At 35.0% G+C, this 23290-nt stretch overlaps 3 protein-coding genes and 1 long non-coding RNA gene across 8 annotated transcripts; all 4 read right to left on the bottom strand.

The window, feature by feature from the left end:
* Positions 1-76: 76 nt before the first annotated feature.
* LOC108852718 (uncharacterized) lies at positions 77-1167 on the bottom strand. The gene has a single exon (XM_018626210.2). It carries the CDS (start codon positions 1044-1046, stop codon positions 180-182), a length of 867 nt encoding a protein of 288 aa, XP_018481712.2. The 5' UTR covers positions 1047-1167; the 3' UTR covers positions 77-179.
* A 595-nt stretch (positions 1168-1762) lies between these two features.
* On the bottom strand, positions 1763-6436 carry LOC108853511 (calmodulin-binding protein 60 E). Of its 5 annotated transcripts, none has more exons than XM_057009793.1 (11): positions 6250-6436; positions 5532-5769; positions 4884-4996; positions 4656-4776; positions 4371-4460; positions 4010-4085; positions 3870-3928; positions 3287-3783; positions 3033-3193; positions 2744-2947; positions 1763-2667 (listed from the first exon to the last, which is right to left on the bottom strand). In XM_057009793.1, the coding sequence occupies exons 5-11, from the start codon at positions 4454-4456 to the stop codon at positions 1960-1962; spliced, it is 1791 nt and encodes a 596-aa protein (XP_056865773.1). In that variant the 5' UTR covers positions 4457-4460; positions 4656-4776; positions 4884-4996; positions 5532-5769; positions 6250-6436; the 3' UTR covers positions 1763-1959. The 5 variants fall into 5 exon arrangements, with proteins under 5 accessions (XP_056865773.1, XP_056865774.1, XP_018482428.2 ...); XM_057009794.1 differs by having other exon boundaries at positions 4884-4989; XM_018626926.2 differs by lacking the exon at positions 4656-4776 and having other exon boundaries at positions 6250-6435.
* Positions 6437-8842: 2406 nt separating this feature from the next.
* Positions 8843-12513, bottom strand: LOC108853312 (uncharacterized). The gene is made up of 3 exons (XR_001949712.2): positions 12387-12513; positions 12177-12224; positions 8843-11731 (listed from the first exon to the last, which is right to left on the bottom strand). It is a non-coding gene; the product is annotated as an uncharacterized LOC108853312 (long non-coding RNA).
* Positions 12514-12691: 178 nt separating this feature from the next.
* On the bottom strand, positions 12692-16191 carry LOC108855851 (uncharacterized). Its single transcript, XM_018629765.2, has 10 exons — positions 14773-16191; positions 14504-14684; positions 14278-14411; positions 14090-14202; positions 13888-14011; positions 13657-13812; positions 13391-13543; positions 13215-13294; positions 13099-13148; positions 12692-13026 (listed from the first exon to the last, which is right to left on the bottom strand). The coding sequence occupies exons 1-10, from the start codon at positions 15130-15132 to the stop codon at positions 12893-12895; spliced, it is 1485 nt and encodes a 494-aa protein (XP_018485267.1). The 5' UTR covers positions 15133-16191; the 3' UTR covers positions 12692-12892.
* Positions 16192-23290: the final 7099 nt, after the last annotated feature.

Below are 23290 nucleotides of genomic sequence, written 5' to 3'. Positions count from 1 at the left end.
AAGAAGATGCTAGTAAACAAGATCATATTTCTCAGCATTTGTAGGGTTTTAGCCTTGTAGAAAAAGAAACGTCTAATGTAGCAAATGTTTCCCTTTTTTTTATTAATAAGCTAACGATTACTTGTGGGTCAAGGAAACAAAACGCAAAAGAAAAGGAAACAAGTTGAAATCGAATCTATTTAGGGAAACTTAAGGCCACATTGTTTGAGGATGTCAACGTAGCTAACTCTTTCATCTCTTTCGTCGAGATTCTCTCCACTGTTACGGAGAAGAGCTTCGATAACTTCTTTGAACGGAATCTCAATCTCACAATCGTCACCACTTTCAGTGCTCTTGATTCCTTCAGTTGCAGACGGTGGAGACGAATCGAGATCGGAGTGCTTTCCCGGAGAAGGAGAATCGAGACCGGAACGCTTTGCCGGAACCCTAACATCGCCGGCGGCAACAGTCGGCGGAGAAGGAGATTCGGAGACAAAATTGCTTCCCGGAACCCTAACATTGCCGGCCGCGGGAGAAGGCGGAGAAGTTAGAGTCCTCACCTCCGTCACACGTTCCTCGGGATCGGAAACACGATTCATCTCCAAAACCCTAACAGGCGGCGGAGATTTCGATTTCGATTCCGAACCTCCTCCTCCTGGAACAGGTTCCTCGGGATCATCAGCGATACGATTCGTCTCCAAAACCCTAAGGTTTCTCACCGCGAGAGACGCCGAAGCAGAAACAGGCGGAGGAGATTTCGATTTCAATTTCGAAACCCTAGCTCTCGGTTCGGACTCGGCCGCGGAGGAGGAGGAGAGAGACGCGTTCTCGGGAGGAGTACGGAACACGTCTTCATCGTTGACGGAATCGAGGCCGATCGGAGTCGAGAGCGAGGAGAGGAGAGGAGTTCTGGCGACCGGAGTCCCGAGAACCTCCGTGGTGTCGGAGTCTGTTTGTTTCGCTGCTCCGTTGAGAGGATCGGCGAAGGGGCAGTTCTTGAGGAAAGATATCTGAGAGGAGGTGACGCTGCCGAACTCGCTCTCGACGCTTCCAACGTTTTCCGCCATTTTTATTTTTTTTGGTGGTGGCTTCTTTGACCACCGTCGCAGTTTGATTCCCTAATTAAATGGAGATTTTCAAGTGTTTTTGTGTACCAAGTCCGGTTTAGTCGTTTCTAATCCTCGTCCGGTCTGACATTGAAATTGCTAGACGAGAAAACAAATGGGAAAACCATCAATAGTAAAACGACACTATATTTTACCATGAGAGCCTTTATATGGCTAAACTGAGTTAAGACACCATATTGGTTCCTGTTATTTAAAAGTTAAAAAAAAATTCTCATAAATTTAAAGTTCGAAACAAATATACCCGTGATTACTGATTTTGTCGGATTTACGATCTAAGTCCTATACCAAACCACATGAACCCCACACTAAATCAAACTAACTACGAACTCATATCAAATTAACATAAAACCGAACTTAATTTAAATATTTTTCTCCTTTTCATCTCTCATTTTCATCAAAAGATACACGTTAAAAACAAGAGTATACGATGTCAATAGGAGATGATTTGTGACAAACAAGATTCAACTTCCTTTCTTAATCATTTCTTCACAGCCTTTTTCCCTCTTCATTAGTAACAAAAGGTGATCTTTGAAATTCATTCAGATGACTGAGAAAGCAATACGTGAGCGATTGATGGTATGGGATCCACCATCATCATTTTTTTGTTGGTTTTACTGTTTCGTAATAGAATATGGATTTTAAAAAGTTGTAGAACGCGAGTAAATTGTTAATAAAATTAACATAAAAACGATGATAAACAAACAAAAAAAAAAGCATTACAATACAAAACAAAGTCCACTCTTTTCTACTCATTGTTCTTTCTCGTGTTTATAGAAAGCCGTCTTCAAAGCTTTTTACTGAAAACGAAATGTCATCAAAGAAAAACTAAAAGACTTCTCTTTTTTTTTTTTTTTCATTCAATCTCCACAATCTGAGGCTTCCTCTCTGCAGCTTTCTTGCGTATGAAGATACCCCATCTCAAAGCAGCTTTGAGCTTAAGCCATCCCACCACAGCTTTTCCCGACCCTCTATTACGCTCTCTCCTGTACGTGTTATCGATCTGAGCTTGGTACGGCATACTGTAACCGTAGCAAGACTCATCCGTCTGACCAAACCCGCCTTGTGTTCCCATAGTGTTCATACCGATCCCAAAAGTCTTCAACAGTCTCTGCATATCGTCCGTCTCAAGCATCTCAGAACTCCTTAGTCTGATCTCTTCACTGAAAATGTCTTCAAGACCCTGTCCAGCTCTTGGTCGACACCAGTCTTCTCCGTTGTATGCGTTGGAACTTTCCATTGGCCTACTGTTGTAGTCTTGTACGTTGCTAGGTAACGAGGGTAATAACTGGCTGCAATGTTGCTGCACAAACTGAGGATACTCAATCGGCTGAGAATAGGGTATAACATTCTGATGACACTGCACAGTTTGTCTATTGTTCTGGTTATGCATCTGCTGCTGATGGTTCTGAGCTGTTGTTGGTGGCGCTGTGGTCATTTTTGGTTCTGGTAAGCCTTTAATCTCCTTCTCGGCCACTGGTAAGCAATTCAACAGCTTACCGTCGTATTCAACAGCTTTATGCCAGTTCTCATAAGCTATTTTCACCAGAATGTCTGCAGAGATCTGTTGAGACAAACAGCCAGTGAGAAACTGTTTCCAAAATCTTGAGAGAAAGAAATGTCTTGTTTTTTTTTTTTACCTTTTGGTCATGGTTAAGAGACTCCAGAGATAAGAACTGTCCGTTTGCAATAAGGCCACGGAACTCATAGATATGATTGAAGACAACGCCTGTAGCGTGAGTCTGATCCGTGTAAAACACATAAAGCTTCCCACCCAACACGCATGTCTTTGCGTGCTCCATAGTGTTCTCCCACATTCTATTCGACATTCCACTCCCTAGCAACTACAACATGAGAAAAACAAAATCAAAGAAAACATTTAACATGTATAGATCTTTTTATTCACATAAACAGAAGAAGGAACATTACATTTCTCAGCTTCTGTGGATCCTTAACAAGGAGTCGAAGGAAGTCTTCGACTGTCACGATGTTAGCTTTCAGTAGCTTCTTGTGTAGCACTCCGTCTTTCGCTATTCTATCCAGTCTCCAGACTTCATCATGTAAAGCCGGTGGATAATGTTTCTTGTATACTGAAAAAAAAAGAAAAGAGCTAAGTTATTAATTACTAGTAATTACCTAACACTCTACTTGTCAATATAATCAAAAGGTAAAAAAAGACTCACATTCTCCTCTATGATCTTTGACAGCAAAAGGTTCTGTTTTGGCTTCACGAAAGCGAAAGCTATCACCATACCCTGGAGCGGCCTTAACACCAAGCCTAAACTTTCGGCTCCTAATCCAGCTCGAGTTGTCGGTAAACGTAAGGTCTCCTAAAGTTCCCACACCTTCTTTCAGCATCACCTGCGTGTCACCGGTCAAGATCGGGCGTTTCCCTTCTCGCTCTTTCACTTCAAAGCTCTCAAAGTGCTCTCTCGTCCAATCTTCATCGTCCTCATCGTTGAAGTCTCCCTCCAGCACTACAACACTGAGCTTCGAAGCCGACTCTTCTCCTGTTTGGACTACATTCCCAGTGTTTGCATCGATAAGAACCACGTGAATGGATGAGCCTCGCTCTCCCTCGACTTTCCCACCTGTGAATAAGTGAGGAGGCATCCGCGTCTTGAAGTGAAGTTGAAGGTTTCTTCCATCGCGGCCTTGGATCCTCTTAGGTTCTGGTGACCTGGAGATTTTAATGTCGGTTAACTCAAACGCTACAAATATGACAGAACCATTTCATGAGGAAATAGTATAACTAGAGAAAGTTACCTCGACGTTAATTTTGAATTTCCCAACTTTGACAAGGCTCGTTCCACCTCTTCGCTAACCTGTTTGTTTGACACCATAGATGGTTTACAACTCCACAAGCATCCAAAAATTTACTCTAAAAGCAGAGGATAAGAACTCACGATTCTGCGAAACAGTGGCTCCAAAGACGAGCAAAGCCTCTGCAGACTATCTACCTTGACGGCTTCCACAATAACACTGTAAACAGTTTTGTTTCATATGACGGATGAGCAAACCAATAAACTTGCAAGCGAATCAAGAGCTTTGGAAACTAAAACAACAAATCTTTGAGAGATTAACAAATGAGCCATCTCCCACAAATGATATGATAACTTTTTTTCTTAGTTTTAAACGCAACAGAGTATACATTCTCCTCCATGATCTAACAACAAAGCAAGTTCTTCTTCAATAGTTGTTTGTGAGGTATAACCATTGAGTTACTTTGAACTGAAAAATGACAAGCAAAATATTTAAGGAAGTTACCTTGCCAAAGCAGGCACTTTTTGTCTCTTCGATTCTGCCAAGTTGTCTGCATCCTCTTGACTGCATTCGTATCCACGCTTGTTCATGGAACTTTCCATTTAAGAGAAAAAGAAAAAAAGAAATTACAATCTCTGTGTCAAGAGATAATACAAAAAAAAAGTTAGAAAAAAAAGAGCAGAAGTCCACGAAAGGAAGCTTCAGAGGAAGAACACAAGAAACATAACACACATCATAAGTTGAATATAAAACAGATAGCCACAAGCTATAGGAGTTTAGACAACCCACATGGGTTTTGGACGGTTTGCAGAAGTCACTGAACCGAGATCTGTTCTTTAATGGTAGATCCAAAGCGTTTATAAAAAAAAAAGCTTTATGGAATCTGTCCATGTGAGCATTAGAATAATGCCTAGACAGAGAGACTATTTTAATGGCTGACACTAGTATAAATATATAGAAAAAAAGCAGCTGTTTTTGGTGCCTGAATGAATATTGAAAGTTGATACGGCGTGATACCTGGAGCTATCATATGCTGCATTATGTCAACCTTATTGCGTTTTTTGACTTTCTCCAGTTTTGTCTCTTCTCTGCACTTGTCCCCCTTCACACATTCTCATGTTTCCTAACATCTGAAAATGATTTGTTAGTCTTTACAAAGAAAAAAGAAAGAGTCAAGTAACTCTTGACCTACTTATGCATAGGCCATGTTCATATCACAGTTATACAAATCCTCATAAAAATCAAATCAGTCTTGCTGTCTCAATCAGATACAAATCTCAACAAACACAAAACCTTAAGTTTAGAAAGATCATAAAAAAATCAGATATTTATCTCAGGCTAGTAAGAATTTGATTTGTTGGGTTTGATGATGAAGATGAATTATAAAATACAGAAGTCGGTGAGTTCTCTTCCAAATTTGACTACTAGACAAAAATATGTCTGAAGTTTGAAGAAAAGTCAATACAAGTCACTTTCATTATCTATATTTGGATTCGAGAGCAAAACAAAAAAAAAGAGTTACATAAAAGGACTTTGCCTTGAGAATTAAGCGATTCCCATGTTCTCATGAGCTATGTGCGGAAGAGAAAATCTAGTTTGCTTGCAACGAGAAACTCTTCACGGCACACTGAGAAGAAGTCACAAAACAGTGAAATGCTTACTCACCTTTCCAAACCTAATTGCCGAGCCCTCTGCTACCCACAAAGAAGTGACCTTCCCCTCTTTGAGCAACAATGCTTGAGCTCTCTACACTTGTCAGCCTCCTTTTGGTACTACTGTAAAGCAACCTTTTTAGGTTCGGCCAATGTAAAATTCATGTGATGAGTGACTATGCTCTTCTGAAACTTCTCACAAACTGCTTCTCCATCTCCTGTTTGAACTGGGGATCATCACTTCCATAAATCTGTCACACGACATAAGTAAAACAGAGTAAAGATCTTTAAAAAGAGATAAACAATAAGAACTATGTTTTGAAAGTGTTGATAATGCAACAGATAAGAATATCTCATGCTAGACTGATCAAGAAGACCTATTAGAGTTCCTTAAGAAAATTAGTTACGCTAGAGAATTGGTTACTTCTCACATGTATTCAGATGATTCCATAAGGTTTCTTGATTAAAAACCATCTCATTCATTCATATATTAAAATCACTAGAGATACTAGAATCTGAATAAAATCTATCAACTCTAGATTTCTAAGAGAAGAGTCTCAAAAAACCAAATTCAAGAATAAGACAATTAAAAGAATGAGACTTGTTAGAGAATACAATGAAAGATCAAAATGTAAGAGATTCATCAATTTTGGAGAAACGGTCCGGTAATCACTCTAACATTCTCCTAATTTTCTAATTCAAACGAAAGAGAAGATAGATGGTTACAGTACCGGAGAGACAATCGCATACAAAGGGAGGACAAAACGGAGTTGCTACGAAACCTAGAGCTGAAGAATATCACCAGAAAACCTACTGCAGTTTCCTACGGTGACGAATGCTCGATTTTGAAATTTTTGTCGATCGGACCGGATCGGATCACAAGCTGAACCAATAATGCGATGGTGGAAAACGACGTCGTTTCTTTCTTACTATCATGATCACATTTCGTTCTGACTACAGTTAGGTAATTGACTACAGTGAGGTAATTGGTAAGGGTCCAGAACGAGTCAGATCGTTTGTATATGTGACTTGCCAATTGTTAGAGACCTACTTCAAGGTAAAAATGCTTTCTAGCGACAGTTTGATATGCATGATTTTGAAAGTCAATAACATTAATTAATATATTATTATGAAAAGTTGTTAAATATTTTTTTTATACGTGTAATCCTATTTTTATTACTGTATATAATTTTCAGTTTGAGTTTCGTAATTACGTAAATTAGGATTACACGAATAAGAATAATATTTTCAAGAAATTTTAATCATCTTTTTACCAGACCAACTATTCTGCGAGTAAGATAAAAAGGGTTATCATCCGAATATATCATGTGATCAAAAATAATCTTAACAGAGAATGACCAAGATGGTCAGATAAGCAAACAATTAATGTGTTTACATGAAAAAAAACTTATAATCTAACAAGAAGCCAAACAAATGTATAAATCATTGTTTATCAACACTGAAATTAAATTATCCATTTTAAGCAAACAACAACCAATAGTTACTTCCAAAAAAAAAAGATTCAAGCAGGAAAAGAAAACAAAGAGACCATGAACTCTGTATTGACAAAGAAATCAAGTTCCATTCAACTATGTTAAGACAATTAGACAAAGTGTGAGACATTAATTTAATAACATAACTGAAATATTTCCAAGCATCATAGTATAAAAGTCAAGTCAACTGATACGCATTTTAAAGAAAAAAAAATTACATAATAATCATAAATATAAGAATCATGATGCATAATTCTAAAATTACTCAACTAACAACCAAATAGATTGTGAGATGTCATTGTAAAATTTTGGAATAATCACCAAGGATTTAGAGCACCACGCAAAACAATTACATACAAGATTCAAAGAAAATTCTACCAAAATATACATAAGTCATACTTGCAACCAAAGTAAATATCTATAAGAGACTCCAATATATATCCATTTCATAAATGAACACAAGCACCAAAACATAGATAATAGGTATGTGTAGTCAAAAGATAAATATTTATATAAACTCCAAGATATATCTATTTTATAAATGAGAGATGTTATTATGTACAAAAATAGATAATAACTATTTTCTAAACGATATTTATTGCTGACACCATAAGTACAAAATATAAATGTACCAATATCAAAAGTAAAATCAACTGTTTATAAATGGATATTAGCAATAAGTTTCTACAGAACGACAGACACAAGATCAAAGATGAAAACGTTGTGGATATTATCAGATCACAAGAAAAGAAGAAGCTAGTAAGGAATCGCAAAATAATATAAAGAACCAAGTATGCAAAAACACATCCAAAGAAGAACAAAAACAAAACATAAGGAAGCAAGCAAGCGAAAACACACAAAGAAGGAAGGAAGGAAGCACACAAGAACCAAATATACAACAAATCAATAAAGCAAGTAAAGAAGTGAAACAATGAATCAGGGATGTCAATAAAGAAGCAAGACATCAAGAAAGCAAGCAAGGGAGGAAGTATAAATTAGACTTGTTCTCAGTTCAAGAAAACAAATCAACAAGGAAGCAAGTAAGTTAGCAGAATAATCAAACAAAAAAATCAAGAAAGCAAGTAAACAATGATGTATGTAAGCAATTATGCATGTATACAGTATATAAGTACATACATATGAATGCATGTATGTATTTATGTATGGTTTATATTTTTAAGTGATTGCGCAGAACCCATGTATGAATGTTTGAGATACACCACACGATTTGAAATCGGTTGATGCAGAAGCAAATAGACCTACAAGATAAAAGTAAATGAGTACGTAAACACCAAAATCAGACTTGGAACTTGGAGAATCAAAACAGAGACATGAAAGGAAACCACTAACCTGCAGGCTTTCAAGTGACCAGTGTTTTCTTCACGAAACAGAGATGTTGTTACTCTGAAACATTAAAAGGCTTTTATATGAGCAACATTGATTCAAATGAAAAATTATACAATATAAAGAAGGTGATAAATCCATACTTCACCAATGAATTATAAACGTTAGGAAAATCTTTTCTTGGGCATCCATAAGAGAAGCACATACCTGAGAAAATTAATATTGGCATATATACTTCAAGCTCCCACACAAGTATGAAGGCTAACACATAAATATGTTAATATTTTGGATGCTTATTCAATCGTGTGTCTAGTGGAAATGAAATTAATCTTGATTTCACAATGTTTCTCATGCTTGTGAATGTCAGAAACTAACTACAAGCAAGTTTGAAATGCACATACCTGTCACAAAAGTTCGCTACACTTGAAATCTCCTCAAAATCTCTAACAGTTTGGCTTTGAACACCTTCTGAAACACATACCTGAAACAAAAAAATCAGAATCATAGTTCAAAGTTCAAAGTTCAGAGTATTTATCTCAAGACATCTTCAAGAGTATTTATCTTAAGACATCTTTGTGTTTATCGCGGAGATAATTCTCAGTTCAGATCCTTTTCGTGTCACGACATCTTTTAAGCTGTTGGTCGTTATTTGCCGATCCACCAAATCTAATTTAAGCCGATAATAATTTTTATCCATCTAAGGACTTTTTGAAGACTGTCTTAAGACATCGTTAAGCCGTTGGTTGCTTTTTTCCCCCTTCCAACAAGCCTTATTTAAGAATCTCTTGATCCTTGTTATTGTTAAGTATCTTTGTCTTAAGACATTTTAAGCCGTTGGTAGTCTTTGTCGCTGTGTGACTTTCCAAATCTGTGAGTTGTTTTCGTATTAGCCTATGTCTTAAGACTGATTTCGGACATGATCTTTCTCTTAAGAACTTTTTCATTCTTTGTCTTAAGCGGTTGGTCGTTTTTTTTTTCCATCCAACAAAACGTAAACCAACCATTGTCTTTGTGTAAAATACTTTTGTTCCAGACTTTGTCTTTAGCTTATTTCAGCTGTTGGTCGTTTTTCTTTTCATCCAACAAATCGGAAACCAACCCCATCCAACTAATAGTCTTTTAAAGTCTTTGTGGCTTAGAGGCATAGTTCTTTAAGCCTTGTGGTTCAGACTCTTTGTCTTAAGACATGTTGGTCGTTTTATCCAATCCAACGAGTCTTATTTAAGCCATTAGTCATTTTTCGTCTAAAGACTTTTTCTAAGCCGTGGGTCAACTTTTCTCTCATCCCTATAGAGTCTTTGTCTAAAGACTTTTAAGTCATTTTATACTTTAAAGCCTTTGTGGTTTAGAGGCAAAGACATAGTTCTTTAAGCCTTGTGTTTCAGACTCTTTGTCTTAAGACAATGTTGGTCGTTTATCCAATCCAACGAGTCTTATTTAAGTCATTAGTCGTTTTTCATCTAAAGACTGATTTTAAGCCGTGGGTCATTTTTTTTTCTCATCCCCATAGAATCTTTCTCTAGGAAAAACATGCACTACCAACCCATCCAACTCATAGTCTTTTATACTCTCAAGCCTTGGGTTTAGAGGCAAAGACATAGTTCTTTAAAGCCTTGTGGTTTAGAGACTTTGTCTTAAGACATTTGGTTGTTTCTTTCCCATCCAGCGAGTCTTATTTAAACCATCACCTAATGACTTTTCTAAGTCGTGGGTCTCTTTTTTCCTCATCCCCATAGAGTCTTTGTCTCAAGTCATGCACTACCAATCCATTCAACTCATAGAATCTTTCTCTAGGAAAGACATGCACTACCAACCCATCCAACTCATAGTCTTTAATACTCTCAAGCCTTGTGGGTTTAGAGGCAAAGACATAGTTCTTTAAGCCTTGTGGTTTAGAGACTTTGTCTTAAGATATTTGGTTGTTTCTTTTCCATCCAACGAGACTTATTTAAACCATCATCTAATGACTTTTTCTAAGCCGTGGGTCTCTTTTTTCCTCATCCGCATAGAGTTTTTGTCTCAAGTCATGCACTACCAACCCATTCAACCCATAGTCTTTATACTTTCAAGCCTTTTGGATTTAGAGGCAAAGACAGAGTTCTTTAAGCCTTGTGGTTTAGAGGCAAAGACATAGTCTTTATACTCTCCTCATCCCCATAGAGTTCTTTAAGCCGTGTGGTTCTTTAAGACATGTTGGTCGTTTCTTTCCCATCCAACGAGTCTTGTTTAAGCCATTAGTCATTGTTTCATAATCTAATGATTCTTTCTAAGCCGTGGGTCTATTTTTTCTTCATCCCCAGTATAGTCTTTGTCTTAAGACTTTTAAGTCATGCACTATCAACCCCATCCAACTCATAGTCTTTTTGTACTTATAAGCCTTTGTGGTTTAGAGGCAAAGATTGAGTTCTTTAAGCCTTGTGGTTCAGAGTTTTTGTCTTAAGACATGCTGGTCGTTTTATCCAATCCAACAAGTCTTACCTAAGTCATTAGTCGTTGTTTCATCATCTAATGATTTTTTCTAAGCTGTGGGTCTTTTTTTTCCTCACTCCCATATAGTCTTTGTCTTAAGACGTTTAAGCCATGCACTAACCCATCCAACTCATAGTCTCTATACTCGCAAGCCTTGTGGGTTTTGTCTTAAGACATGTTGGTCGTTTCTTTCCCATCCAACGAGTCTTATTTAAGCCATTAGTCGTTGTTTCATCATCTAATAACTTTTTCTAAGCCGTAGGTCTTTTTTTCTCATCCCCATAGAGTCTCTGTCTTAAGACTTTTAAGCCATGCACTACCAACCCATCCAACTCATTGTCTTTTATACTTTCAAGCCTTGTGGTTTAGAGGCAAAGATCTTTCCCATCCAAAGCGTCTTATTTAAGCCATTAGTCGTTGTTTCATCATCTAATGACTTTTCTCTAAGCCGTGGGTCATTATTTTCCTCATCCCCATATAGTCTTTGTCTTAAGACTTTTAAGCCATGCACTACCAACCAATAGATTCCAAGTCTTATTTTCCATCCCCATAACATACCTCCTTAGACATGCACTACCAACCAACAGATTCCTTACGGGACAATGTTTACCCAAATAAAAACCTGACAGAACACTATTAAGCTTAGTGCTTGCCAATGATCGTTTTTGGATTTCAAAATGCTATGACATCGATTACAGCTGATCTAACGGGTTTGACTTTGTCCTCGTTTGAATTCCATCCGCAAAAGACAGAACTTTAAACTTTCATTTTAAGTTCATAGACAGAGAAATTACCTTGGCAACGATGGTTTCATGCAGAGAGTAAGCTTCCAGGTATGTAAAACAGCAACTCTGGCAGAAAAAAAGGCAGGCCGGTGAGTTTCCTCCTCCAAGCGATACTATCTCGTCTGTTCAAACAAAAACCATGTTCATCAGGTACTAAACCACGCTGACTTGTGTGAGATTTATACAATAGAGTGAATTTGACAGATTGTAGACACTCCTATACCATTCGGGATTCCTGAATCTATGAGTTTTTTTTTTTTTTTTGTAAAAAAGGCAAATGAATCTATGAGTTAAACACAAGAATCTATGCATGTAGTGAAGATTCAGATCATTTTACAGACAAGAGAAACAGTGTATGCATGAAGTGCGGCACATAAGATGGTTTTCTAAACTAATCGCAAATCTCTAGCAACAACGAGTCCAAAGATGACTAAAATTTCGAAACAAAAAAAACGGGAAAAGAACCCTAAACAAAAGAACACTTGTAAAAGTTTACTTTGAACAAATTAGCAAATTAAAAAACACGAACCTTACAAAACCCTAATTAACATATACAGAGAGACGTACCTCGACGATGACCCAAACAATCACATCGGGTTTCAGGCGGAATCAAACCTTCAAAAGAAAACCAAATCAATCTAATCAACATCTCTTCAAGAAAAAAGATTGAATAATTCAGAAAATTGGAGACCCAGAAACAAAATCGCGATCAAAGAGTACTCGAAACTTAGAAATCCGCAAACAAATTCATGATTTACAAGAGAGCAAAACACTTACTAATCTAAGATTGCAATCGGATTTTCTGGTTTTGAAAATCTTCTCAGAGTCGATCGAGAGAATCCTTTCCCAGGAAGAGGAATTGAGAATAATGTGGAAATAAATTGACACGCACACGATTCGTAACGGTTATGCGTTTACTGAAGACGCGTTTTCTAGCGGTTATATTTTAAAAAACTGTTTCGATTATTTCAAAATTGAAACTGGTCGTCTGTTTCCCAACGGTTATATCTTTCCACTTAAACCAAACCGGTCTTGAATATTTTAGCGATGCTTACTATTTTTTGTTTTTGATAAAAAGAAAAAGTAGTAAACCAACCCGGTCTTGTATTTCTTTGTGGTTCCAAGTAATGAAATTTCTCTCAGTTTTCACTGATAACTTTACAATTGTGTAGTTTCATAAATATCAGGTTTTGATTTATTACTCTGAAACTGAATCTCAAACTACATGACACTATAGCACAGTCTTTGTTGCTAATAATCTTGTGCAGTGAACTTTTGGCTCTCTATTGGTCTTCTTTCAAATCTCTGTAATACTCGCTGATCCATTTCTCTATGATGGCCACCTCTTGCCTCCTCTGCTCTTTCAGCCACTCCGGGTCGCCTTTCGTAGCTGCCCTGAGATCCGCATGGTGCGCACCTGTTTCATGCAAAACAAATGTTAAGAGTTTCAATTTTCCTCAACACCACCATTTAACCAGAAGAAGGTTACCTTTCTTGGTCACAAGTGCGATAATGCTGCTCGAAATGTTCTTCAGTACCCTGAAAATCAATATGTTAAAGATCCAAATCCAATAAAAGTTTGTAACATCATGAAGCACTACTTACCCTCCGCGGCTCCAAGGATCCTGCATTCCATTGGAGAATATGATGTTGCTTCCAAACCTCTTCAACACTGTCTCTATTCTCTACAAACACACATAACCGAGAACCTCATTTTATTGAAAAAAAATGATCCAATGGACGAGAAGAAATGAGAGAAGACACAGTAGAAAACTACTAACCTTCCCGCCAAACTCTGTGGTGATCCAATGTGGCCGAGGCTTGACTCCGTATCTACTCATGCACTGTTCTTCGAATGCCCCATAGTCATTTTCGTACGGTGGGAACATGCTCTCGTTCGAGCAGCTCATTGGCATCACCATCTCCGTACACGCCTGTTTCCACTCAGTGTCATTTATAGTTTCATAACATATTCATCTTTTGTGGTTATGCATACTGCAAATCCACTGGAGGAATAGTCTTAAAACTAATATTCAATCATATTTACCTGCCATCCCCAACCGTCGAGACCATGATCATCAGTAGGTTGTTCAAGCTCAAAGCATTTTTGTGAACCCGAATAGTTGTAGTATAAGCTTGCAGCAGCAAAGGCACGGTCGAGATTACTTGATCCCCTAGGGAACCCGTCGATGATCTTACACATCTGATTGCAAAGCTAAACTGGTTAAGAGATTACTTGATGAGACAATTTTGGCATTAAAATGATAAATTTTCTCACCTGCTCAACGGGATAACCAGGCAGTGGAGCCATGAAATTAGCTGCGGTCGCATAATTAACCATGGCTGTATAAACAAACGCTCCCATTAACCAATCTCTTGCTGAATATTGTGAACGTAGGCCTCTGTAATTAATTACAAGTAAAGCCTTTTATTAGAGTTTTAGAGAAAAAAAAAAGAATGTATATCATCAATAAGCTTACTTGCAAGTTCTGAACTTTTTGCTGAGTTCTGGTAAACCATGTTTCATGTTGGAAACTGCATCTAGCTCTTCCCAGCTTCTCTTGATAACTTCGAAACAGTTAACGCTCGCGTCCTGTTTGTCAAATAGGTTCATAATAAGTTCGTTGTAACATCATTTGATATTTTCCGGAAACAGAGCATACAGCACCTTGAAATCCTGAGAAATGGCATCATAGAAGCTCGTCAATGGCACAGTGTTGTCGAAATGAAGAATTGGAGCAGAGGATGCTAATGCTCCGATTGCTATGTGGGGATACTTGAGCCTGAACCACGCTGCAAGCACTGTCTCAAGGCACAACATACAACAGAACATAGTTTTATTAAATAATTAGAAGTTATCATTCCATTGCGAGAGGTGTTATGAGCGAGCTTACTTCCACCATAAGAACCACCAAAGACAACCACAGGTGATGCCTCGGATGATAGATTCTGCTTCAAGCTTCTTATCAGGATTGCATAATCAGCCAGTGCCTGCTGAGAGTTCAGGTAACCTAATGTCTCAGCCGTCTTATGCGACTTCTTACCAAATGGCGTTGACTCTCCATAGAACCGGTGCTGCAAATGTTATGCAACCAACAGAAAAAAACACTATTATAAATGTTTTGAGTCTCATTCTTTAATCAAGAGATGAGATTATCTGTACCTCAATGAAGACAAGAAGAGCCTTGAACTTGGGTGCAATATCTGACATGAAACCACTGTTGGAAGCAAACCAGTCGATGTCTCCTTCATTTCCGGTGTAGACAAAGATAGGGCCACCTTTGCGCCAGAAACGACGGTTGATGAGGTACTTCTGTTGAAAGACTTTGTAGCTCTCTGGTCTGAAACTGAAGTGGTCAAGATTCTGAGGGAAGTAACGAGTCTCAAAAGGCAACTCTGATTTTGACTTGGAGGTCTTCTTGTTTTGTCTTAGAGAAGAAAGATGGTGGAAACCTCCTGGAGGATACGTTGCTTCTGCAAAAACAGTGAAGAACAGGAACAGTAGACACAAACAAGCAGACATGTTTTTTTCTCTCTCTCTCTCAAAACTCAAATACAAAGCAAGGAGACACAAGAGAAGAAGTGCCTTTGGTCTTATGCTTATATAAAATTAGTTTTTTTGCAATTCGTTCAAGTTTTGGTTTCCCAAGTAAACTGTTTTGGACCTTGTGGAGGGGCAACGTGAGTTGGATCAGAAAAAGTTTTGTCCTTTTCAGAACTTGTGATGATGCTGCCTCAACCTCTCTCTTTCCTCTCTCAAGTCTCAAGCATATGATGATGACACAAAAAAAATAGTAACAATCAACCAAACATCCATACAAGTGGTCATATGATCTAAACGATGCCGATATTTAGTTAAAATTCCAATTGATTCTAGTTGTTGCAAGTGATTGTCATGAACAATAACATACTGCCAAAACTAAAAAGGTTGGAGAAAGGTCCCAAGTGAGAAAACCAATGAGGCTATGATGTAAAAAGAAAAAAAGAAACCACTTTCTTATCTTAAGTTAGTTCCTGATAAGAATTAATTGAGACCTTCAACACCAATAAGACATAACAGAACCTAGGAAGTCTAAACTGATTAATCTTTTGAATATTCCACTACATCACAATCTTTATCAAAAGACAAGATAACAGCTCACATCAGTATGCTGTCACACAGTTTGAGAAAAAGCTGAAGTGAGCACCACAAATGCACAAACACTTTTTCCCAAAGTTGAGAACTTTCATAATTGTTTAGGCCCACAATTTAGAGACATGTGGGTTGCCAAAGAAGAAAATTGTGTAAGACTATAGTTCCAAAGGTTCAACATATCTAAAATCTAGACCCTTTCTCAGATTATGCAACTGCGTTGAGCTCTATCTAAATGTCTCTTGGCGTAACACAATTGAGATATGAACTCTGTTAAACAAAATAAAAATGAGGAAAACTGATTAAGATTAGCACACAAGAGGCTCATCATCGCGCGTATTTGGCTCGATTGAACACATAGTTGAAGATCGTTGGCTCCGCTTCCATCAGTAAGGTAACGACGTTGAGACGACCATAGGCACTTCCGGGAGGGCAAAGAAAGCACAGATTCAGACAGATTCAGAGAGGTTTCTAATGAAAAGAGAAGATGTCTTAACCGGTGTAACAAAATATGTCCGAACATCACTTCTGGTTAAGCCGGAACGAACCGTCACAAACCGGAATAAACCAAGTTGACCGACTTGTTATTGATTAGTAGTAGAGACTCTGATCTTGGTAAACAGAGAGATTTATTCACAAACAAACCTAATTTATTTTTCCAACTCAATGTTATTTTATAGTTTATATTGAATTTAATTGTGAAGATACATAATCTTTATATAAAGTTTGGGTTAATCAAAGTGGAGGATAACAACATACATAATAAAAACATAAGTTCGGTGGTCCTCTATGAGCAAGAGTACGCATTAGTGCGTTACGAAGGCGACGAACTGCAAGTCTGCCACCAAACTAGGACTTGGATAACCAAAAACGGATATCATTGTTTCTGCCGAAAAATAACATTGTTGGCAAGTAGTATCCATATGAACACCTTGGGAGTCAAGTCTCATAGAAAAGCTCCGGATATAATCCTCCAAAGAAAGTGTTTTAAGTTTAGCTTACATACCCTTATTTTAGAATAGGATTGCCTCTTGGTGGAGTAACAAAATAAACAGATGAATCCATATCTAGTATATGACCAACTAGGTTGTTCTGGACCACAACATTTTCTCAAGTAAATTTGTTTCACCAAATACTCTGCCGTCTCCGTAAGCTACAAAGATAGATCATTAGTTCCAAAAAATATTGTTAACAGTATTTATCATTAGAGAGTTTGAGTGATTCATCATGACCATTAATTATTACACGCCGGTCTTGAAGGGTTAGTAGGGATCCAATTATCAGAAAATATGAATCCATTTCCCATCTACAAGACTACAACATTGAATAGAAAACCCTACTGAATGGTGTTAAGCGTAAATATCGATGACCATTCATATGATTGTTTACAAAGCCATCCTTGTAGTATTTTGTTTTAAATTAAACATGCAAACTAACAGCGTATTAGAACATCCAATAAGGCATTACTGAACTTTTTCAATCTCGAAATTGCCAAGTCCGCCATCTTTTTTCCGAAATTTTAATTTATCCCAAGCAACCCATGGAATACATCTCTTATCATTGCTTGTTTCCCACCAGACATATCAAAGATGTATAGTTTCATCAACCACTTGAATCAAATTTTTAAAACACGACGATGAGAAGTCATGCATTGGAATCTCTACATGATTACAGTTGTTTAGTAGTTGATTTCTTTACCGGCTGGAGTTAGATATTGGATACTCCAAGTTGATGTTCAACTTACTCTTATAGGGACAAGCTTGATTCTCAATCGCGAGCTCAAAGGAACCGGCCAACAAAACTGACCTTTCTTTTTTTCTCTCTACATAGTTACAGTTGTTTAGTAGTTGATTTCTTCTGTTTTTATGACTATGCAGATCGTGTTGATATGAGGCTTTCAATACTGTAATCCTGTGGGATGTTAGGAAACAATGTTTACATGTAATTTTTTTTTTAGATTAATGAAAAGTAATTAAAAATTGAATGATACTTTTAGCAGAAAGAAACACATGACTCTCTTGAGAAGAAAATAGGTTAATCAAGTTGCATAGTCACATAATCCAACGAGGCCGGCTGAGAGAGATAAACGGATAAAGATAGTGCAAACCCATGATATATAAATGCTTCATTCTTGTACATATGTTTTGATGATAATGAGCATGACATGTCAATGACTCACTTAGGCAAAATAAGAAGAAGATTTCTCTTAAAGTAAACTAAAAAGAGCAAATAAAAAAGGGGATGTGAATGCATTGTAGGGACTTATTTTTCTAATTATAACAGTTAGATAAAAATAAAAAGTGGTGGTAAGATTTATTTCTAATAGTAAATACAAATGAAAATGAAATATTTTACGCCAATGCATGAAAGTCAATTCACCTAAGTGTTAAATCGTGATGAATCATAGTTTTCATAATATGCTATCTAGAGATGAAACACTTTTTCTTCATTTCTTTAATGGACTTCTTTAATTATTTGTAGTATAGTTGGAGGTTTTAACGGTTGGCAAAAAAATATGAAATTTATGGTACAACCGCACAATCGACTATTTTGTAGCATTTGAAACTATAAATTAATGAATCTAATAGGTGTGCTGTCTTCTTAGATTCGAAATTAAAAGATGAAAGCAGGACAATATGAAGTGAAAAGGTTATTGTTGTGAAAAAATGAGAGAGATAAAGTTTTTATCTCCATTTCATCAAGGCCCGGCTCTAGGCATGTGCTGGGGAAGCACTGGTACAGGGTCCATTATAATTTTTGATTTTTTCTGGTCTAGATTTAGGGTCCAATATTTTTAAAAAAAATTTTGTATGAGAAATTTTTTTTTTTGCTCAGGGTCCATATAACACTTGAGACATAGTCCTAGTCCATATACTTTCAAGTTTTAATCTTATTGAAGTTGTTATTATTCCAAAAAATGAAGGTTACATGATTGATCACTATAATCGATTACTTAATTACAGAAAACATTGATTTATAATGTTTAGTTTTTCATTAGTAAGGAAAATATTTTTCTTTTTTGGTCAAGTCTAAACTTGTATAATAATAAACTACCAAATAAAAAATTAATACAGAAAGATGGTTGGTTGAACTTAGACTCACATACATGAATCCACACCTAGGCAAAACGTATGTGTAATCTCATATTTAGTTAAACCAACTAAAGTTTTTACATGTCTTTTAAGTAACAAGTTTTGAACAAAAAACATTTAAACCAGTTTTAGTATTGATATATGAATACACTTCACTGTTGTTTTTGAAATAAAGTTATCAGAAATTATCTAGAAATATATAAAACCAATATGCTTCAAATCGAATTATAACGCTAACCACTCATAAGCCAGAAATGAAGTTTTATCCTTTTTAATCATTACTCACTCACAAAATAAATAAAAATTTATAAGGCTATGGTTTGTTCCCAAGGTTAATTCAAGAGTGATTGATTGTACCAATTTGGTGTGGCTTGTGGGGATGTGATGTTATGTTATGGTTTTTGTGGTCCTGTGAATTAATCACTATGCACGTTTTTTTCTCTTTCGTTATCCGAATGAATTTGTGGTTCCTCGATCTTCTGAACTACCAGAAATTATGTGATGAGATGTCTCATCTACCTTTCTTCCCATCTATTCACCTACCCAATTACCCATTAGTTTTCCAGTAAATTTATAAGTTATATCAGTAATATTTGTTGTAGATCCATTTCAAGATTCTGATGTTGGTTTAAAAGTCAAAGACATAAGTATCAAATTAAAAGACATTTACATTTAAAAAATAATAAGACATTTATAGAAAATAAGAATTATAGGCACCTATGACATTCCTTATGAATATTGTTCGTCATTCATTATTTAGTTATCTGTTTATTTTTTTATAAATCAAAATATTCCAAACTTAAACTCAAACTTTATACCCAACACGTGGGCGAACTATTTTTTTTTCATTTATGTGTCTTTTCATTTATGGTGTCTATAATTACCATTTATTATTCATAATATTGAAGTAAAAATAATTCATAACTCTGGTCTATCAACGTGAATATATAAAAAACTTGAATATCACCAAAAACACATTCCTAGCTTGCACTCCCTCATTCTTCTATTAGTTTCCGCTTTAAGATTGTGCTTACATTTATCTTCTTTTATTTTCTAAAAAAACTATTAATTATTTAACTAATAACAGAAAGAAATTGCATGATACAAAAGTATATAACATTGAAAATGGAAAATACCGTCTGCCTTTTTTTGCTAAAAATATCTAATATATTTAACAAGAGACCCCAATTCAAAAAGTCAAACTAGTGGTACATAATCAACTTGTAACAGTAAAATATTTCGGTAGAACCCTCTATATGATACACACAAAATTTCTTGTGAATTTCTAGTTTTGTTTTTAGAAATTTATCCGATTTTCCAAATATACGACAGCTGAAATTATAACTTTGTGGAAGTCTCCAGAACAAAAAAAAATCCTTATTCAAAAATATGAAAGATGTAAGAACACCAAAATTCAATGAAATTTTGACAGAATTCGTATTTAAATCGTTGGTGGACATTTAAAAATTATGTGGTTTATTGATTCCTTCTCTGTTCACCAAAATGTTATACTCGCATTGTATACCATTGTCTTCAAAACTTTTTAAGAAGGATAAAGTCTGGATATAGATTAATTGTTGAGAGAAATTCAATTTTCAAGTAAAAGAAAATTGAATTTTAGTTTCTGGACCTTGAAAAGTCTGTTATGATGTTTCAAACGTCAATTACTTTAAAACAAAACAAAAATTCTTTAGAACGCCATCTTATAAAAGCGGACTGAGCATTACTTTTTTCATCATCAATTTAAACATCCAGAAAACTTGAAGAGGAAACATTTAGCTGTGTAAGACAATACTGTATATAAATATATTCAGGATAGTGTATGAATGTTTAGCAAACAAAAAGAAGAAGAGCAAAAAGAAGCTATTGTGTGAATGTGTGAGATCTTATCGTCAATCGTTATGGCCAAAGAAGATAACGAACTCTGGACAAAAACTTCGCACTCACAACCGTACGTCACTTAAATTTTCAAATTTGGGTAGGGACTTAAATGACATAAAGTCCGAACGTTTTTAACTCATCTGTTTTTACACTTTTTGTAAAGTTTTACACTTACAATCTAACTCATATTTATAATTTTATATGTAATTATTCATTAATTAATGTATGAATCATTAATTCGTCTATTTAACTTGTTTTATGTTAGATCTTATATATTTTTAATGTTTTCTTAGTTTAACTAGGTGTTTTGCCCGCACATGCGGACATAATCGTTTTACTAATAATTGTTAATATATATATATATTATAATTTAAACATCATGATAACTTATTCTTTGTATTGTTAATCATTTTAGTTTTTTCGATTTTTATTTCGGTCTACGTCTTCTTAACACAAATGAAATCTATAAAACTATGAGACCGTAAGAACATAATTACATATCAAATATTTCACACAATAAAGAACTAAAACACACATAATCCAAGTAAGAACAAAATAAATAAAAATTAAATAAAAACTAAAGTTCAATGATAATTTAGAAGATTAAAAAATGAATTGAGATAATGACAATATTTCATTGGTTTACTTGATAAATATATACATTGACTTATCTCAATAAGTTTACTTTTAATAAAAGAAAAATAGATAACGATAGTTTTATTATTAAATTTAAGTTATGGTTAATTATATAATGATAAATTTTATTATTCATTAAAAATATATCTATTTTAGCCGTTTTAGAAAATAAACCATTAAACACATGTTCATAACATGATTACTTAGACAACTCTCTAAACTTAATATTAAAATATATTTTTTTAATAGATCAAACAGTAATAATTAAAACATACACGTGTACCGAAGTAATTCATAATACCTAATTCATAATTACAAAGTCCATGTAACAAAATCGATTTGTTCCTAATCTTTCAAACTCAAAGAAAGAAGAAAAATATAGAACTCCAACTAAAAAAAAATATCAAAAGTACAAAAATATAGATGTCAAAAACTATAATAATCGAGACAATTTGGAATGAATGAAAAAAATGAAACTATAGAATTTAAAACATCTTACATCATATGAAAATAAGAATTGGTCCTAACTTGTTTAAAATAATTATAATTATAATTCCAATTAGAAAATTTGAAATAGTTATATTATTTAAATTAATAAAATTAATGATTTAATAAAAGAACTAATAATAATATGACAAATAAACAAAATTAGCTAAACTCAAAGAATAAATCTAAATTAATAAATTGATGATTTAATAAAAAACTAATAATAATATGACAAATAAGCAAAATTAGCTAAACTCAAGTAGAATGTGAAAAATCAGTAAAATCACTTCATAAATAATAATAGCTATATTATTTAAATTAATAAATTAATGATTTAAGCTAAAAACTAATAAGAATATTGTGAAAGTTAAAATAATTATAATCATAAATCCAATGAGAAATTTCGAAATATTTATATTATTTAAATTAATAAATTAATTAGGAAGTTCGAAATATTTATATTATTTAAATTAATAATTTGGTGATTTAATCTAAAAACTAATAAGCATATGACAAATAAACAGAATTAGCTAAAATCAAAGAATATTATATAAATGAATAAATTGATGATTTAATCAAAAAAACTAATAAAAATATGACAAATAATAAATTAGCTAAAATCAAGGAGAATGTGACAAATCAGCAAAATCACTTCATAAATAATAGTATAGATAGATAGATAGATAAGTCAATTTCTCTATTTAATTTTTCTTGCATTGTTTTAAATTTCTTACATCTTTCTTATTGCTAGATTTGAATCGCAAAAGAAGCAATTCTCATAAGGTGCTAAAAGAAATCCATCAAAAACGTTACTGATGAAACTAGCATTATATATTTCATACAAATATGATGTGACTAAATGTTGTATAAAGAGACATAAAACTCATTTAGATAAGTACTTAATTGGTCGTCTTCCGTTTTACACTAGTTCGATCTTCCGAGTTGAGTATAGAAGGATCATTCGAAGAAACCACAACAGTATACTCACCTCACGTAATGCATAATGACAATAATTTGAATGAATAGTCTGGCACTGAAAAGAGTGTAATATTAGAAAACTGTGTATTAGTAATCACCATTAGACAAGGATCTTTCTATCCTCTTAGAACAAAATCAACGTTTGTGAAAGCTTTCCCAGGTGCATCAAAGGCCGACCCGTGATGCCTTCGCGAGATGTAATGGCAAGGGAGTATCTTGCCAAAACACAGCGAAGATCTGCAGAAGTATATCAACACTTGTAAGATCGATATGTACGGGGTGAGGCATTATCAAATACTAGTAAATGCACGCCAGATGTTCAGCACAAAAGTCCTTTTTTTTTAAGAATCCACATTTTGTTCTGTGGAGAGGTGGCACACCAAACTTGGAAGGCTTCCGATAAAATCAAGGCACGGGAACTTTATCTATCTTCCCGATAGTTGTTCAAAAAAAAAAAAAAAAATCTATCTTCCCGA

This window comes from Raphanus sativus, chromosome 4 (genome assembly GCF_000801105.2).
Source record: "Raphanus sativus cultivar WK10039 chromosome 4, ASM80110v3, whole genome shotgun sequence".
In the NCBI taxonomy this organism is placed as follows: domain Eukaryota; kingdom Viridiplantae; phylum Streptophyta; class Magnoliopsida; order Brassicales; family Brassicaceae; genus Raphanus; species Raphanus sativus.
Note: the sequence above shows the minus strand (reverse complement) of the source record. Positions and strands in the feature narration are given on the sequence as shown.

Coding starts and splice junctions, on each gene's coding strand:
- LOC108852718 (XM_018626210.2), bottom strand. CDS start 1,046: ATGGCGGAAAACGTTGGAAGCGTCGAGAGCGAGTTCGGCAGCGTCACC.
- LOC108853511 (XM_018626925.2), bottom strand. CDS start 4,468: ATGGAAAGTTCCATGAACAAGCGTGGATACGAATGCAGTCAAGAGGAT. Junction 2,948..3,032: donor ATCCACAGAAGCTGAGAAAT/GTAATGTTCCTT, acceptor CTCATGTTGTAG/TTGCTAGGGAGTGGAATGTC. Junction 2,668..2,743: donor CTCTTAACCATGACCAAAAG/GTAAAAAAAAAA, acceptor TTGTCTCAACAG/ATCTCTGCAGACATTCTGGT.
- LOC108855851 (XM_018629765.2), bottom strand. CDS start 15,132: ATGTCTGCTTGTTTGTGTCTACTGTTCCTGTTCTTCACTGTTTTTGCA. Junction 13,813..13,887: donor CTGGTTATCCCGTTGAGCAG/GTGAGAAAATTT, acceptor CTTTGCAATCAG/ATGTGTAAGATCATCGACGG. Junction 13,295..13,390: donor CCACAGAGTTTGGCGGGAAG/GTTAGTAGTTTT, acceptor GTGTGTTTGTAG/AGAATAGAGACAGTGTTGAA.